General features: G+C 38.5%; 2 protein-coding genes across 4 annotated transcripts; both read right to left on the bottom strand.

Moving 5' to 3' along the window:
- Positions 1 to 1,315: 1,315 nt before the first annotated feature.
- cacfd1 (calcium channel flower domain containing 1) lies at positions 1,316 to 5,827 on the bottom strand. 2 transcript variants are annotated; one of them, XM_029169717.3, is made up of 5 exons: positions 5,331 to 5,826; positions 4,202 to 4,274; positions 3,636 to 3,761; positions 3,313 to 3,420; positions 1,316 to 2,949 (listed from the first exon to the last, which is right to left on the bottom strand). In XM_029169717.3, the coding sequence occupies exons 1-5, from the start codon at positions 5,437 to 5,439 to the stop codon at positions 2,859 to 2,861; spliced, it is 507 nt and encodes a 168-aa protein (XP_029025550.1). In that variant the 5' UTR covers positions 5,440 to 5,826; the 3' UTR covers positions 1,316 to 2,858. The 2 variants fall into 2 exon arrangements, with proteins under 2 accessions (XP_029025550.1, XP_029025551.1); XM_029169718.3 differs by lacking the exon at positions 1,316 to 2,949 and adding an exon at positions 2,969 to 3,166 and having other exon boundaries at positions 5,331 to 5,827.
- Positions 5,828 to 6,041: 214 nt separating this feature from the next.
- On the bottom strand, positions 6,042 to 12,479 carry ptcd2 (pentatricopeptide repeat domain 2). 2 transcript variants are annotated; one of them, XM_029169951.3, is made up of 10 exons: positions 12,330 to 12,479; positions 8,066 to 8,158; positions 7,857 to 7,986; positions 7,618 to 7,735; positions 7,408 to 7,486; positions 7,240 to 7,331; positions 7,040 to 7,153; positions 6,877 to 6,951; positions 6,687 to 6,797; positions 6,042 to 6,573 (listed from the first exon to the last, which is right to left on the bottom strand). In XM_029169951.3, exons 1-10 carry the CDS (start codon positions 12,436 to 12,438, stop codon positions 6,352 to 6,354), a joined length of 1,143 nt encoding a protein of 380 aa, XP_029025784.1. In that variant the 5' UTR covers positions 12,439 to 12,479; the 3' UTR covers positions 6,042 to 6,351. The 2 variants fall into 2 exon arrangements, with proteins under 2 accessions (XP_029025784.1, XP_029025786.1); XM_029169953.3 differs by lacking the exon at positions 12,330 to 12,479 and adding an exon at positions 8,372 to 8,723.
- Between the last annotated feature and the right edge of the window lie 611 nt (positions 12,480 to 13,090).

A 13,090-nucleotide genomic window follows, 5' to 3' on the forward strand; every position in this document is an offset into this window, starting at 1 on the left:
TAACTCTATATACATTCATAGTAAATTAAAAATCTGAGCTGTATTTCTGTCTTATTGCCTCCTGCTGTGGCACCGGCTTCAGGCTATTTTTTCCAACATAAAAGACATCGTACAATTTGCGTTTTGCATTATAGAGTCAGGAAGCTGATCAAATGGCCAAGATTCATTAAACGAATCTAATTTGGGAGTTTTCGTCATCTGTGGAGGTTTCCCACAGGAACCCGATCAGTCTTCTAGCAGATAACAAGAGGTTCAGACACTAAGTAGTCTTTATTGCCAGCATGATAAAGTATCTGGATGCCTGCAACATAACAGGCACTAAATGACTGTTTACTGATAAAGTGGAAACAATGAAGTGTTGATTATACTGGTGCAGCATCTTCATTAGTGCTTCTACAGCAGCTGATGATATTAACATTGAACCAGTAAGACGCCTGCATGACAGGTTACTTCCTTTAAAAAAAAGATTAAATGATCGTTAAAAACTGAACTAACGCTGAAAAATGAATAATGCAATACTGCCCCCTGGTGGTTCCTCACTATATAACGTCAAAACGCGACATCTATTCTTATTTTAGATGTGTTACAGGATGAATACAATAGGTAATACTTGGTGAAGCTGTGGACATTAAGCTTGAAGGGAGAGAAATGCCTTCAGGCAGCACCTGATGTTGATTTTATTAAACTGTGAAAGGTGATTATCATTAGCTTCAGGCATTACAACTCTTATAACTCACGCATGCTAGACTCGCTTTGTCCCAGTGTTACATCACATTTATCTACACTATGGTGAAGTTAGATGCTTCAGCTTCACCGTCAAATAAACATTTACTGCTGCTACAAAGGAAACAACACAGAGAAGAGCCAGTCTGTTTATCAGCATCATCCACCCATCAACCATCTGACCTGTAGGTCAAAGTATTTCAATCACATCATTTTCATGCCCGTCAAGCTGTTCAGTGAGGCCTTAAGTCCATGAATGGGGCTACTGTCAAACCACTCCAATTAGGGTAGACGTATTCTGTCACCATTCAGAGCAATCTTATATTAATTTTCAGAGGCTCTTAGCAAAAGTAGGTTGAACGCCTTCAAATGCTACAAAAGATATCATCACTTTGAAATATTGAAATATTAGAGTTCACCATTTACAGTTACTCAATACATGTAACAACCTCTTGTAGGAAAATGTTTATGAAAGAGCAACATAATGTTTTCACATCAGAAAATAGTCTTGACCTGCACTTTAGTGTATAATCAGTGTAGCCAATAGCAGGACACTTTGATGCCAAAACATAATCAGTCAACATCTCAGTCGTAGTAGCAAGTTGGTTTAATTCATTAACTTAAAACCAGATCAGGATGCACATCACAACACACATTATACACAGAACCCTTACAGCAAGACACACTCAAGACCTGCAGAATTAGTAAACACCAGATTTGGATGCACGTCCCATTAAAGAAATAAAACGATTAATGAGTATCTGGATGCTGAGGAGGCAGAGAGAAATGATTCACAGTCTTAAAAGCGTTGAGTGTGACTGTAGCTATCGCTGGTGTGTGTAGTGTTTAACAACTTGTGGGCACTGCTTTGGGACATTTTACATTTCTTTCCACCGGCTCAAATGACAGTAATTTCATAGTCATGCGTATTCTAGCTACTGTACATCTATGATCTATGAGCTACTTAACTGTACTTGTTCGCTGTGAAGTAATCAAGCTACCTGAGAGTTTGGTGGTTTTGTGTGAACAATCCATTCAGTCACTGCCCAGCCAGTAATACGGAAGCAGCTGTAAGAGGTCCATGCAGCCCATGCAGATCCCAGATCAGCTGCTCCAAGGACGCAGTCTTCACCCATGACACAGCCAAATAACACTAAACAGTGAATTGCAGAGCACTGCAAACCTTAGCGGAGTGACAAAGGCAATTCACGGCTCTAATGATAGTGTGGGATACAGACCAGTCAGTCCCTGGATCAAGACACTTCCCTTCATTAAAACGGCTTTGGTGAAGAAACGTTCTAATCAAATTAAGACAGAGCAGATATTAAGTTTCACAAAAAAATGGAAACAAAAAGCATAAATTCCAGATTTCCATTACATCGTGTATCACATTTGAGGGCACCACTTGGTTACATGCTGCGTAAGCACAAGGATCCATAGGTCAAAGAGAAAACTTGTGCATCAAATGCTATGTCCAAATAAAAAACAATGGCATTGAATAAAACATAATCTGCCTCTATCTTTGGGTCCACAGAATACATTCACCAATGTTGAAACATCTTTGATGCCTATGTTTGCATTCAGGATGCAGTTCAGGGTTGTAAGTGTGCAGCAGGTGAAACACTGTGGTATGAAATAAACCCATGATATTTTCATGTACATTTACTTCTTCAGATTACATGGGTTAAAATCAATACATTACTTAAATCCCAACTGCCCTGAAGAGGCTATCATGGGGCCAAACAACCCTGAACCACAGCCTAAACATTTTACAATCCTGTAAATCTTTATTCCGCTTTCCTAAAAAGGATCCTGGGCTACAAAGTTTTACCGTATATTTATTTTCCCTGCAAAACGACAACTGACCTCAACATGGGGAAACAAGAATAAATACAACGTATTAGAAGAATTAAAAACAATAAAAACAAAAGCTTAAAGTCAATCAGAGATTCCAATCACACATCACCAAACAATGGACTCAATCTGTTTCACTTCTACTGGGTCGGAAGCAAAAAAACGTAGCAGTTAAGAGTCAATAAATAAACTTATTCTCAGTAAGTAGTGACAAATGAAAGTGACGGTGGGAGGATGGAGGAAGAGACGGGACGTAGAGGTGAGGGTGGGAAGCACACGCCTCACTCTGGAGCACCGTTTGTTGTTCCTGTCATTTTCTCTTCATCGCCCTGTTTCTGATGCTGCAGTCTGGCGTAAGTCACTGCATCACCCCTGTGAGAAAGACAAGAGGGGAAGAAGCAAGGGAAGGGGGATAATAAAAGGTTATGACGAGGGAGCGGTGGATCGAAACAAAGAAAAAGTGCCAATGTTAATTTAAAAGTTATGAGTTATTTTAAATACAACATAATTCGCATAATTAAAGAGGTTTGAATTAGAAATGCAGGAAGTTTTAGGAATAAATTAATAATCTCGTTAATTGTGTGAGAGTCTGTCATAATATGACATTACAGAGTATATATTATATGGGTGGGAGACAACGAGATATGAATTACAAAATTTGTGGTACAGATTTAATTCAACTAATTACTGAAACGTTATTTATAGAAGCTGCATTCTTGTCAACAGATGTCTTACTTTTTGCCTAAAGATGCAAGGCCGTACAGAACTCCTGTAGCAAAGGCGATGGCGTTCCCAAACAGGGTTGTGATGGAGAAACTCAAGAATATGGGGAACAGAGCCATCCTGGAAACCAGCAACCGCAGAAACAGTCAACAACCATTAAAGGCAGTTAATCATGACAATGTTGAACCTAAAAGAGTCACATCTAGCAGAAGCATGACTGATTATGCAACTTTAACGACTATCAAATCCACATTTAAGGAAAAATGAATTTACATAGAGATGTAGCATTGCCAGTGACATAAATCATGCACAATGCATCCAGTAGCTGTTCTCACCCACAGTAGAAGAAGGCTTTTTGCCAGGGTTTGAGTTTGTCTGCACGGGCTGCCACCGCATTGGCAAACTCTATGAACTGGCAACAGAACGGCACCTCGCATAGGAAAAGCACGAAGGCATTCAACCTTGAGACAGGAGGAGAGGACAGAAACACAGCACTGAATCATTGCGTGCACTTCCACCAAATAATGTGCAGCTGTGGCTCAAATGATGCATGCTGTGGAGGAATTTGAACACAGATGTTGGTTAGAAGACAGCTGTCAACGTTAAAGGTATTCAAATTGGGATGGAACACTGAAGTTTACTGCTTCCAAAGTGTATTCAGTTCACTATCACATAAAATAAACCAAGCTAGAAACAATAATATGAAACATATTGTATATAGCAGGTGGTCTGCTTGTACAAGTGCTGATACAGTTAAGTTTATTCTAATGCCAACAAAATTATTCCCCTATTACACTTACTGATCTGAATTACCTGAAGTGCAATATTTGCAAACCATCACAGCAGATCAATACAGTTTATGTCTATGTACAAGTATTTGGATTGTAAAAAAAATACTTACACCATCCACACTCCAGCAGCAATGTTTAAAGGATTCACAGTGACACAGTTCCACACTCCTGCGACCGCACAAGCTGCATGATTTAGACAAAAGAAGATACAAAGGCCTGGTATTAGACATAATAATGGAAACTTCAGTAGGAGATCCAGTTCTGTTGGTCCTGTGTTGAATGGCACGACGAACACAATGTAACAACCTTTGGCATAGACTGATAAGACACAACAAGAAGCTCATCACTTGTCTTTTACTAAAACAAGGCTAAAGTTAAAGTAACTATAAGCAACTACAACCATAGAAGACGATTATAAAACATGCTTGGCTAAATTAATTTCCTATAAATAAAAAAAACACTTTCACTCCTTTGTAAGATGTTGGGGCTCAAAGAGGGCCAATATGTTGACACACATCTTGTGATCTTTTTTCAGGAAGGCATATTTTCAGTTCAGATGATTCAGCCTGAATTTTTAGTGAATTTTAGAGTGACAGCAGATAATAATTCTTTGGCGTCTATGGCAGACTAGGTCAGGCCAGATAATTTCAATGGTGTCACAAACAGTGGAGAAATTACACAGCACTGTGTGCTCCATTAGTGCAGCCGGCCTCCTTAATAATACAGGTCCCATTGAATATGCAGCGCCCCAGGTAGTTAATGTGATACATGCCCGGGACTCTGGTGTCACTCTGAAGGAAGAGGAAGCACAAGGGCTGCAATGCTGCTGGAAATCTGCAAAGTCAGCACTAAAGATCACCCCTGTCACCTCCTGTGGACTGTGAGTGTTCACATTACATCAAACTAATTTGGGAATAGCAAGCTATGTTGAAAGGAGCAGATCAGGCAAACAGGCGGTGCCCGATAGTGGCTGCTGCAGTGAGGTGACAATAGGCTGTGACAAAGCTTTTGTCTTGCATGGGTGAGCAGCTTAAATGACGTATACATACAATCGAACAGGATTTACACATAGTAAACGCCACATAATATACTGCGACTAACGAGCTGACTAGAGAAAAATAATGTCTTAAAATAAAAAAGCACAATATCTGTGAAAAGCATAATATTTGTATTGATCATGCTTTTTTAACACCGTCTCCTCAGCTTTTGATTATATACTGATCAACTTTGACAACTTACATATTCCTCCCAGAATCCCCGCTATCTTGCAGAGCCATCGGTACCACCATGTCATGCCATCATCCTCAGGGGTGGCTTTGGTGGACGCTGCAGTCTCCTCAGTGCTCATCGCGTTTCCGAGCTAAGTTGGCTAAAGCTACTAAAAGCGAGTACTTACAAACGCCACCAGCTCCTTTCTCGCCGCCAGTTAGAGCGGTTCTATTATAAAAGACCAGTAATTAATATCCTTTGTGTCGGGATCCGCCGCCTGACGTTTCCAGCTGCTTTCCACGGGTCTAGCTAACCGGCTAGCTCATGCTAAAAACACCGCCACCAGCTGTCGCCAGGAGAGAATTTCACCGCAGCCGTCCTCAAGCGAACTGTAGCAACGCACCTAGGCTTAAACTACCATTTATACTTCGTCGTGTTACGACTGTACACCATTCGCGTTCATGTCGCTGCTTCCCTTTCTCCTCGCTGGCTTCTCAGCAGACGCGCGCGGTGCATTGTGGGAAACGCTTTGTGCGTCAGGGTTGTTTACGTTTGCATGGGTTGCTGCTGCGGGGGGTGTGTCGCAATAATCCAGTTTACGTTTTTATTTTTAATATTTATAAAATTAATAAAGTGCTCATATGCTGCTACATTAGTTACTTTTTATATTAGTAGAAAATATTAATTACGACCTAACATTTGCCCAACATGGAAAAAACACCACACATCCAACTAAAGAAGCGTTTTTTCATAGTCAAACCATCTTTAATCATTCATTCACTTCTTTATGTACAGAACAGCAGTCAAACCACCCATGTTATCTATATATTGCAGAAATGCAATGATTATAGATTCTTCTCTGTAATTTTATTTCAGCAGATTTTTGTTGTGCCTTGTTCACAACCATGGACTGTGACCTTATTCCATCACCTTTTGTAAAGGGTTAACACATTATTGGGCCAAGGTCCAATCAGCTGAGCAGCAGAGGGGAGGTAGATCATTATGGCAAAGTCAAGTGTATGTACAGTCAAAGGGCTTAAACATCCAACTGTCACTCTGACAACAGCGTGAATTTTAGTGGCCTCAAAGTCCTTCGGCTGGTCCTCCTCTCACTCATCAGTGGTTGGTGTCTTCTATCCGCTATTGGTGTGTGACACAACATGTCGTCGAGGGTCTCCTGGGTCAACTGGCCCGCTTGTTCAAGCTGAGTCACTAGCTGCTCCACTTCCATCATGTATGGTCTGCCCTCACTCCGCAAACGCAGCAAATGCACCTAAAAAGTGTCACATATAGACATAGATCAAAAATTTGTGTTTTAATGTATCCCCTTATTTGGGGATGTACACAGCATCTGTGTCTTTAAGAAAAGTGAGGTCTTTAACTCACCACCTCCTGAGAAAATTCAGGTTTCTTCAAATAAGGGGTTTTTGGCAGCTTGGCAGCAGACAATATCGAAATGGCATCGGTGACTGCTCCTGACATGGTTAGTAATGCAACCTACAAAAAACAATGCTTAAGCAATAACTTCGAGCAATAATTTTAAATTAATTTCATAGTTACACTGTAGGATGCTTACTTTCAGGTTTGAGCATATTTTGCTGTCTGTGTTCAGAATTTGTGAATATAATGATTCTGCCTTTTTAATGTCCCTCTGCAACAGAAAGAAATTAACATGACACGAATAAAATTAGCAGGACATGTTTTTGGATGATTAAAAGTTTAGAACCAATTAAACTAACCTGTCTAAGTGCTAATCCCACAGCAAAGCAAAAAGCACGTCTGGGGATTAAGTAACCTTTAGTCTGTCTCTCCTCAACGATAGCTGTGCAGATCCTGTATGACTCTGCTGTGTTCTGGATACACAAAACAAATCCAATGAACAAAATGCATAAAAAAAGAGTTTCTTAAAAAAAAAATTCAAAATCAATTAATTTGTTACCAGTTTATAGAGGGTACCAGTTGCCAGTATCAAGGTGTCATTGTTGTATGGTACACCTTGGTTTCTCATGGTTCTTAGTACCTCCAAAGCATCTGCAAAAGACCAAGTGTGGAATATTTTATTCAACATTAAACAATTAAAACAGTAGAAGGTTAATTTGTCACTTACTTTCATAGGAATGTTTTGTGAATAACATATTTATTGCAATGTTAAAGGAAGTTGTGTCATTGAAAAATCCTTGCATTGTCTGTTGAGACAAGGCAAAAGAAATTTAACACAACACTATGGGCTGAGTGGTATCACAAACTCCAAGGTGCAACAAACCTAATAGAAGGAGGCTTTAATCCTATTGCAGTTTAGTGGCAGGTAATGTCTTACCTTGTCAGTAATTGTAGCAGCAGCCATTTCCTCCAGACCCAACTCATAGCACAGTCTCATGAAGAGAGGGCCAAACTTAAACTCTCCAATCACCATGTTTCTGTTCACAGTGTGATATCTTGAAAGTACGGAAAAAAAACACGTTAAAAATTCTCCCATTGAAACATAAGTAATCCAAGCCAGAATTACAGAAATATTGATTATGTTGATGTAATCTACCCTTTATTGATGTACTTTACCTATAGATGGCTTCTCTGGCTACCACCATGTGATCTGCAGACTGGCACAGGTGAAGGAGTAGCTTCAGCTCATTTGTCATGATCAGCTTGTTACTTTTAAGCTTTTGACTGAATACATCTATAAAATTTCCTGTAAAATTATGCAAATCATCATTAATAAAACATTAATAACAGAGACGACTGAAGATTAATGCCAGTAATTACTTCACCCTTTGATGCAGTAAGGCGATAGGCCACGGCCAGCTTCCTTTGCTGGAAGTCCTGAAGTTTGATAACATCTTCTGACAGGAGATGCCTTTTAGCTTCAGACAAAGCATGCCAATAAACATAGTCAAATTTGCATTAAAGCATTCATACAAACGAAAACATGGCCTTGCATTTAAAAAGTACATGCATCAAATGTTTTTAACAATCCTTAACGTATAACGTATAATCATACACTAGTAATTATTTGTTAGATTTGGCGGATTTGTTGACAGCACAACATTTATATAAGATGTCAGTTCATAACGCACCGTTACACCAACTCCACATGTTGTACTGCGGTCAAGTGAGCCGTCGTTCGTCCATCCGTCGTTCAGCCAGCCGCGCTTCAGAAACGTCTTGCGCCCGTATTACGCGCTTTACAGCAGAGCACAAAACACGCTCGTCGCGACTTCCTCTTTTCATAGCGACACGTCTGGTCTGTTCAAAATATTGAAAAATACGAAACAAAATATTGCATATATAGAAAAACTGTCGCCTAATAAAGATCTGTATACTTTTACTGTAAAATTAAGCATTTATTAGTATTTAAAACTACCATGTCATACTGTGAAACTTTTATAATTAATAACTTAACTTTGGTGCATAGTTCCAGGCTCAGACCACTTTCCCCTTGTTCTACTAGAAGTGTACTATCACCACACAAAGATTCGTGTATTTTTACTGTATAGTTTAGGATTTATTAGTATTCAAAACTACCATGTCATACTGTAATACAGTCAACTTTAATCATTAATAACTTGACTTTGGTGCATAGTTCCAGGCCCAGACCACTTTCCCTTTGTTCTACTAGAGGTGTACTATCACCACACAAAGATTCTTGTATTTTTACTGTATAGTTTTGGATTTATTAGTATTCAAAACTACCAAGTCATACTGTAACTGTATGGGCCGTATAGTCAACTTTAATCGTTAATAACTAGACTTTGGTGCATAGTTCCAGGCCCAGACCACTTTCCCCTTGTTCTACTAGATGTGTACTATCACCACACAAAGATTCTTGTATTTTTACTGTATAGTTTTGGATTTATTAGTATTCAAAACTACCATGTCATACTGTAATACAGTCAACTTTAATCATTAATAACTTGACTTTGGTGCATAGTTCCAGGCTCAGACCACTTTCCTCTTGTTCTACTAGAGGTGTACTATTACCCCACAAAGATCTGTATATTTTTACTGTATAGTTTTGGATTTATTAGTATTCAAAACTACCAGTTCATACTGTAACTGTATAGGCCGTATAGTCAACTTTAATGATCAATAACTTGACTTTGGTGCATAGTTCCAGGCCCAGACCACTTTCTCCTATTTCTGCTAGATGTGTACTATCATCACACAAAGATTCGTGTATTTTTACTGTATAGTTTAGGATTTATTAGTATTCAAAACTACCAAGTCATACTGTAACTGTATGGGCCGTATAGTCAACTTTAATCGTTAATAACTAGACTTTGGTGCATAGTTCCAGGCCCAGACCACTTTCCCCTTGTTCTACTAGAAGTGTACTATCACCACACAAAGATTCTTGTATTTTTACTGTATAGTTTTGAATTTATTAGTATTCAAAACTACCATGTCATACTGTAATACAGTCAACTCTAATGATCAATAACTTGACTTTGGTGCATAGTTCCAGGCCCAGACCACTTTCCCCTTGTTCTACTAGATGTGTACTATCACCACACAAAGATTCTTGTATTTTTACTGTATAGTTTTGGATTTATTAGTATTCAAAACTACCATGTCATACTGTAATACAGTCAACTTTCATGATTAATAACTTGACTTTGGTGCATAGTTCCAGGCTTAGACCACTTTCTCCTTATTCTACTAGTGATGTGCTATCACCACACAAAGATTTGTGTATTTTTACAGTATAGTTTAAGATTTAGCAGTACTTGAAAGTACTATGTCATACTGTAATACAGTCAACTTTGATGATCAATAACTTGACTTTGGTGCATAGTTCCAGGCTCAGACCACATTCCCCCTGATCTACTAGAGATGTACTATCCCCACACAAAGATTCGTGTATTTTTACTGTATAGTTTTGGATTTATTAGTATTCAAAACTTCCAGGTCATACTGTAATACTCTATGGGCCTTAGATTCAACTATGATGATGAATAACTTGACTTTAGTGCATAATGCCAGGCCCGGATTATGTCACTTTTCATATAAAAAACTGTGAGTGAGGCTAAGCACACACACATTAAATCCTTTTATTACCATCTGTTAGGAGTCCAAAGAGTGACTTTTAATATTGAAACTAAATGTTTAATGTTTAATATAAAGTCATTGAACAGTCAAAAACTGAATATTTATGTGTGAAACATACATTAACGTGGTGGAGGAGTTTGTGTGCCTGAATGACCCCGGGAGCTATGTTGTCGGGGGCTAAATGCCCCTGGTAGGGTCTCCCAAGGCAAACAGGTCCTGGGCTGGGCTGAACTGGAGGAAGTGTCCGGAGAGAGGGAAGTTTGGAGTTTGCTTAGACTGTTGCCCCCGCGACCGCCCCCAGAAAAAGCGGTTGAAAATGGATGGATACTGAAATCGTTATTTGTTCTCATTAAACCATTTCCCATGTCTGGAGTTTGTTTTATCAAAGTTATTGCCGTCTCTGTTCTTACACATTGTAATATCTAGTTTTGAACACTAAAATGTAAATACAAAATGTATATAACCAAATATTCAGGATTAGATTTAATGCAATTATTCTCTCTTCACAATACAGACTTAAAACAATAAAAAAGAAAGTTACACACTACACTGTTTGTAGTGCAGTACTTATTGGTTTTATGCTTGACTGTAAGGGCCATATTTCAGCATAACATGGTACTACTAAAATCCTAAACTATACAGTAAAAGTACACAGATCTTTGTGGGGTGATAGTACATCTCTAGTAGATCATGGGGAATGTGGTCTGAGCGTGGAACTATGCACCAAAGTCAAGTTATTGATCATCAAAGTTGACTGTATTACAGTATGACATAGTACTTTCAAGTACTGCTAAATCCTAAACTATACTGTAAAAATACATGAATTTTTGTGTGGTGATAGTACACATCTAGTAGAACAAGGGGAAAGTTGTCTGGGCCTGGAACTATGCACCAAAGTCAAGTTATTGATTATCAAAGTTGACTGTATTACAGTATGACATAGTACTTTCAAGTATTGCTAAATCCTAAACTATACAGTAAAAATACATGAATTTTTGTGTGGTGATAGCACATCACTAGTAGAATAAGGAGAAAGTGGTCTAAGCCTGGAACTATGCACCAAAGTCAAGTTATTAATCATGAAAGTTGACTGTATTACAGTATGACATGGTAGTTTTGAATACTAATAAATTCAAAACTATACAGTAAAAATACATGAATTTTTGTGGGGTGATAGTACAGTTCTAGTAGAACAAGGGGAAAGTGGTCTGGGCCTGGAACTATGCACCAAAGTCAAGTTATTGATCATTAAAGTTGACTATACGGCCTATACAGTTACAGTATGAACTGGTAGTTTTGAATACTAATAAATCCAAAACTATACAGTAAAAATACACGAATCTTTGTGTGGTGATAGTACAGTTCTAGTAGAACAAGGGGAAAGTGGTCTGAGCCTGGAACTATGCACCAAAGTCAAGTTATTAATGATCAAAGTTGACTGTATTACAGTATGACATGGTAGTTTTGAATACTAATAAATCCAAAACTATACAGTAAAAATATACAGATCTTTGTGGGGTGATAATACATCTCTAGTAGAACAAGGGGAAAGTGGTCTGGGCCTGGAACTATGCACCAAAGTTAAGTTATTAATTATAAAAATTTCACAGTATGACATGGTAGTTTTAAATACTAATAAATGTTTAATTTTACAGTAAAAGTATACAGATCTTTATTAGGCGACAGTTTTTCTATATATGCAATATTTTGTTTCGTATTTTTCAATATTTTGAACAGACCAGACGTGTCGCTATGAAAAGAGGAAGTCGCGACGAGCGTGTTTTGTGCTCTGCTGTAAAGCGTGTAATACGGGCGCAAGACGTTTCTGAAGCGCGGCTGGCTGAACGACGGATGAACGAACGACGGCTCACTTGACCGCAGTACATGTTGTTTACAGCCTGCTAGTGTAGCTTCTCTGTTGCTAATCCCGATAGCTTCACGCCGTGTTTCACACGACACACAACACGCGACTTTGTCTTGTGTTACCTCCTATGCAGTCTTTAATCCAGCCGGAATAGACAACACCCAAAAATGCTCTTTTAGATGGTTCATGGAGGACTGACCGACAACATCTACCCAACCTGTCGAGCGCCATAGTGTCCTTGGACTGTACCACGCTGCCGGAAACACGGGGAGGCGACTGGAATATTACAGCTGCAAGAAAGGTTCCGATGGCCGCCAGAATAGTTACACACAATATTATACTGTCATCCCTTACTGTTAAAAATAATTCAGGACCAGCTAGCAAGCTTAGTATGTGGTTTCAGGTTTTATTAAAATACAGGGTTCAAGTGGTATCATCCAACATGGAGGCGCACTGAGACCCGATGCTCAGTTTAAAATCTACTTAATATTGGGATTCATTCCTAGCCCTTTCTCAAAACGTTTGTTAATATTGATTATAATTGCTCCTCTGGTAACAAGATAATTTTAGGTCTCTTTTCTTTGTGAGTATTACAGTAGCCGAATAAGGTGTTTAACTTTTCACCAACAGGTGGCGCTGTTTAATCGAATTTACACGAGTACAAAAAGTTTGTCCTGCACAAATACAAAAATGGTGTTATTAATAAACAGTATAGTTTTTTTGATGAATACAATTCTTATTTTGTTAGTAGAATTTGAAAACAATTCTTAAAAAAACACGTAGTGTTGCTTGCATTTTGCCAAAACATAAAATAAATAAAATATGAAAGCATTTCGAAAATGTACCATAGGGTTACTGTAAGCTTCATTTTATTTTTATTTAT

This window comes from Betta splendens, chromosome 12, assembly GCF_900634795.4.
Source record: "Betta splendens chromosome 12, fBetSpl5.4, whole genome shotgun sequence".
Classification (NCBI taxonomy): Eukaryota; Metazoa; Chordata; class Actinopteri; order Anabantiformes; family Osphronemidae; genus Betta; species Betta splendens.

What these genes read in the sequence shown, in the direction of transcription:
- cacfd1 (XM_029169717.3), bottom strand. Translation starts at nt 5,439, where the DNA reads ATGAGCACTGAGGAGACTGCAGCGTCCACCAAAGCCACCCCTGAGGAT. An exon ending in GCTGCTGGAGTGTGGATGGT is followed by an intron (nt 3,762 to 4,201) that starts GTAAGTATTTTT and finishes TCCTGTCTCAAG; the next exon opens with GTTGAATGCCTTCGTGCTTT. An exon ending in AAAGCCTTCTTCTACTGTGG is followed by an intron (nt 3,421 to 3,635) that starts GTGAGAACAGCT and finishes GCTGGTTTCCAG; the next exon opens with GATGGCTCTGTTCCCCATAT.
- ptcd2 (XM_029169951.3), bottom strand. Translation starts at nt 12,438, where the DNA reads ATGGCGCTCGACAGGTTGGGTAGATGTTGTCGGTCAGTCCTCCATGAA. An exon ending in CTGGTACCCTCTATAAACTG is followed by an intron (nt 7,154 to 7,239) that starts GTAACAAATTAA and finishes TTGTGTATCCAG; the next exon opens with AACACAGCAGAGTCATACAG. An exon ending in CTGAATTTTCTCAGGAGGTG is followed by an intron (nt 6,574 to 6,686) that starts GTGAGTTAAAGA and finishes GACACTTTTTAG; the next exon opens with GTGCATTTGCTGCGTTTGCG.